The sequence below is a fragment of the Lynx canadensis genome, chromosome A1 (genome assembly GCF_007474595.2).
Source record: "Lynx canadensis isolate LIC74 chromosome A1, mLynCan4.pri.v2, whole genome shotgun sequence".
Taxonomy (NCBI): Eukaryota; Metazoa; Chordata; class Mammalia; order Carnivora; family Felidae; genus Lynx; species Lynx canadensis.
In genome coordinates this window covers 85,804,718-85,809,649 of record NC_044303.2, presented here as the reverse complement: position 1 = coordinate 85,809,649, position 4,932 = coordinate 85,804,718, and the positions used below count along the sequence as shown (strand labels likewise).

The 4,932-nt window shown below is 33.4% G+C and overlaps 1 protein-coding gene across 1 annotated transcript; it reads right to left on the bottom strand.

Moving 5' to 3' along the window:
* Nucleotides 1-1,479: 1,479 nt before the first annotated feature.
* LOC115500869 (olfactory receptor 2L5-like) lies at nt 1,480-2,415 on the bottom strand. Its single transcript, XM_030295643.1, has one exon. The coding sequence runs from the start codon at nt 2,413-2,415 to the stop codon at nt 1,480-1,482; it is 936 nt and encodes a 311-aa protein (XP_030151503.1).
* Nucleotides 2,416-4,932: the final 2,517 nt, after the last annotated feature.

Genomic DNA, 4,932 nt, shown 5'->3' with positions numbered 1-4,932 from the left:
ATATACTGTATATATATATATACATATATATATAGTATAGTATATATATAGTATATATATATAGTATATATATAGTATAGTATATATATATATATAACTAGTATATATATAACTAGTATATATATATGTATATATATATGTGTATATATATATATATATATTTGAATCTTGCACTAAAGACAAAAAGAACAAAAGTAAAAATAATCAAGTGGGACTATTACAAAGAAAATCACAGCAAAGAGAACCATCAACAATATGAAAAGACAAACTACTGAATAGGGAAAAGTATACTTTCAAGTCATATGTGTGAAAAGGGGCTGGTATATAAAATATAAAAAGAAAACATATAATTCAATAGTAAGAAAAAAATGAGTAAAAAATTGGCTGAGTTTCAAATAGAGGTCATTTTCTGAAGAATATTCAGATGGACACAGATTTAAAAAAATGATCAATGTCATTAATTATCATAGAATGCAAATACACCACAATGATCTATCACCTTACATATTTAAAACAGCTATTATCAAAAAGACAAGGAATAAGAAGTGCTGGTGAGGATGTGGGAAAATGGGAATCTCTTCACTGTTGGTGGAATGTAAACAGGTACAGCCATCATGGAGGAAAGTATGGAAGTCCCTCATTACATTAAAAATGAAACTACCAGGGGCGCCTGGGTGGCGCAGTCGGTTAAGCGTCCGACTTCAGCCAGGTCACGATCTCGCGGTCCGTGAGTTCGAGCCGCGCGTCAGGCTCTGGGCTGATGGCTCGGAGCCTGGAGCCTGTTTCCGATTCTGTGTCTCCCTCTCTCTCTGCCCCTCCCCCGTTCATGCTCTGTCTCTGTCCCAAAAATAAAATAAACGTTGAAAAAAAAAAAAATGAAACTACCATATTATCCAGAAATTCCACTGCTGGATATTTTTCCAAAAATACAAAAACACTATTGGGAAAAGATATGATAATCTGTATGTCAATTGCAGTATTATACACAATAGCTAAGAAGCTAAGATAGGGAAACAACCTACATATCCTAAGTATCTGTTGATGTGTGTGTGTGTGTGTGTGTATGTGTGTGTATATTATACGTATATACGTATATATTATAATATATATTATAAATGTTATAATATTTCTTGTTCTTTTGTCCCATTTTATCTATTTGGGGAGATTTGCTAAATATATTAGAACTAGTATAATGGATAATACATCTAGTTGGACTGTTTTGAATGTCATTTCAATGTATTAATAAAATCTTATTACCCACAAATTAAGGGAAAATATATGCTATTAACATTTATTGAAAAATTACCACGAATATAAAATGATTGGGAATGTAAATTTTTTAAAATCTCAATTATCTTAATTTTCTAGATTAATATCATCTTTGTCTGGAATCTTGGAATGACATTGTTCCTTATGAGTGTAAAAGGTGAAAATGATGTATTTCTAAAGCAGCAGGATTAATGAGAACTTTGTTGACAGTTATACAGAGCAGCAGATCCTCTGAATCACTCTTCTCAGGGCTCCCATCACCTCCTTGTTTCTCAAGCTGTAAATGATGGGGTTGAGCATTGGGGTCAGGATCGTGTAGAAGATGGCCAGAATTTTGTCCTCTGTTGGAGTTCTCAGCGATCTTGGGCGTAGGTAAGTGTAAGCAAAGGGTGCATAGTAGAAAGTTACCACAGTGAGGTGTGTGCTACAGGTGGAATAGGCCTTCTTCCTCCCTTCTGTTGAGTGCATGCGGCAGATGGTGAGGAGAACTCGGCCATAGAAACATGCAATGCCAATGAAAGGTAATACAAGGAAGAGTGTGGTGCTCACAAACACTGTGTACTCATAGACCCAGGTGTCCATGCAGGCCAGTGTCAACATGGCCGGGAGATCACAGAAGAAATGATTGATGGTTCTGGATCGACAATAAGGGATATGGAGGGCATATACATTGTGGGCACAGGAGTTGATCGAGCTCATTATCCAAGATCCTGTAATCATCAACACAAGTACTCTTTTTCTCATATGAATGACATAGTGAAGAGGAAAGCAAATGGCCACATAACGATCATAAGCCATACAGGCCAACAGTAATCCTTCTGCACCAGCTAATGTAATGAAGAAGAAACTCTGAACTCCACACCCAATGAAAGAAATCGACTTATTTCCAAAGAGATAATTGGACGCCATCTTGGGGACAATGGTGGAGATGTAGTTCAGGTCCATGAGGGAGAGCTGACTAAGTAGAAAATACATGGGTGTGTGGAGATGAGTGTCCAAGAGGATGACGATGATCATGGACATGTTGCCAAAAAGAGCCATTAAGAAAATGAGAACAATGAAAATGAAGGAAAACAGGCCAATTTCTGATGGTGGGAATAATCCCAATAAGAAAAAATCAGTAGATGTTTGGTTATTATTTTCCATGGGACATTAATTTAGCTTTCCCTAAAGAGAAACACATATTACATACAAAAAAATTAGCTTTTATTAATTCCTTTTTTTGTTCCAAACTGATTTATTAATGAAACATTGTAACTCTTAAAAAAAACTTAACACATATTCTGATAAAACAAACCTGCCAGTTTTTGCCTCATAGATAAAATCTTTATAGGAAATGCATATATATACAAAATATTTCATTAAAATCTGTATATCCAAGAATAATATGTTTCTGTAATGATTTTATTGAAATTTATATATATATATATTATTTTTCTATATACATTTAGATATTATCAACATCAGAACTTATACATTTTATATATGCACTGTTAATCAATGTAAATGCATACCTTACACACCATGTTTAATACATTTTATTACTCTTAGACAATTATTTCTTCTTATAATCAAGCACTAATAATTCTGAAAATAAATTAGCCTATCAGTTCATGCTAACAAATACATACCTTTTTTTTTTTTTTTTTTTTTAGTTTTCTCCAAAAAGCTTGCCAAATCAAGCTTTGTAGATCCTAAGTATCATTATCTGATGAAGTGGTGGAAGGAAAAGTTTGATGATATAGGGATGGGTAAGATTTCATCCACAGTGGCCTAATTTATAAATCATGGTCTGGTATTTGGGATTTAAGAATCAAGCATTAGAAGATAAGCATATTGTTTAAAATATATAGGAAGTATTGGAAAAAACTGTAAAATAATTTGAAGTATTAGCTTTGGGTTTCAAGAAGAGTGGGTTATGGGACCATCATTCAACTCTGTGGTTTGTTGATGCCATGCCCATACATTATTTGTATAAAATATTAAAGTGATATAAAAGTAATTTCAGTTCCTAATTTACATAGTAAAATTAGTGCAGATGTTAATCTCCAAATCCACTGTGAAGTACTTGCAGCAGGGTTAGGGTCTATGTGAAACAACTGATTTTCAATTATTGTGTGGTTACTGTCAACATGCAAAGGAAATACTGGGAGAGCTAGCTTTGTTTATAAGGTGGCATTTGGATAGGCATGAGGAGAGCATATTAAACTGATATCATGGGCTATAATTTGTATTAGTAGTTTCAATTATCAACCAAATTGAAAATGTAATAATTGTAATTACCAAGGACATTAACATTGTTACTACTTCTATCATTTGTATTTATATAGGGCCAGTTATGACAAACATTCCATGAGGTAGTTAGTATTATTTCTGTTTAATCATGAGAAAAAAACAACACAGAACAGAATAATGAATGGGACATCAAGTTTGTTCTTTGATGTCATGTCACATGACTGCTAAGGCAGCGATTTTGATTATCTATGTTCCTCTGTTCTTACATGCTAAATAACTTGCCATGTGATATCATTGAAAGAAGCTTTGCATCTGACACGAAAGCCACCATAGCTATTAAATATCTGTTTCAAGATCTAAAGTATATAAATATAATTTTTAGGTGAAAGTAATTAGATTATTTCCCTTTTATTTTGATTTTACCCAGTGAAATAATGAAAACTAATCTATTTACATACCATGTGGAAAAAATTGCACCTGCTTCAATCTTTTAAATTTCACTAAAACTTTGGTTTGGGTATCAGCTTTACTGGCAATATACAGTGGAGGAAAAGGGAATGAGATGGTTCCTAGGTGAGTTGGAGAACCAAGCCTTGAACCCAAACAAGACCCATACATGTCAGAGAAGATAGAACTGTACACTTTCAGTGACCATCTCCGCTGGGTAGGACCTAACATGTGTCAAGATTTGTGCCAAGAATAAGTTTTCTTTCCTTCTTTCTTTTTTTTTTTTTTTTTTTTTTTAGTTTATTTATTTTTGAGAGTGAGAGAGACAGAGTGCAAGCCAGAGAGGGGTAAATAAAGGGATACATAAAATCCAAAGCAGACTCCAGGTTCTGAGATGTCAGCACAGAGCCTGATGTGGGGCTCAAACTCACAAACTGTGAGATCATGACCTGAGCCAAAGACGGACTCCCAACCTACTGAACCACCCAGGCACCACTAAATTTTCTTTAATCCTTCAGTCTACTTGAAGTTGATATAACCATAAATATGGCTATGGATGTTTGCAGATGATAAATCAAGTTTCAGACATTTAAGTGAATTCCTAAGATTTTCTGCCTGAATTTAGATGCTTGGTAGATAGATGAAGATATTTATATATTAATGTTTATTTAAATTTAATCTCATCACTAAAAATTCAGGTAACAATTATCAAATGAAAAGTTGTTACTTTTAACTGCTCAAAACTAAAAGAGAAATAAAAAGAAAAATATAAACATTATTAAAATAAAAATTTACTATAGATGAAAGAGAGTCAAGAAGCTGTATAAATTCCTTTAATGCCCAAATAAGATGGATTAGTGCCTATATTTTTTTCATTTCAATATCTTCCCTCTTTCCTCTAATTTGATGTTTTAATTATATTTCCAGTTGCTCCCTGCAGAATACAACTTTAATCCATGAGGTAGAGAACACCCACAGCAC

Coding starts and splice junctions, on each gene's coding strand:
- LOC115500869 (XM_030295643.1), bottom strand. CDS start 2,415: ATGGAAAATAATAACCAAACATCTACTGATTTTTTCTTATTGGGATTA.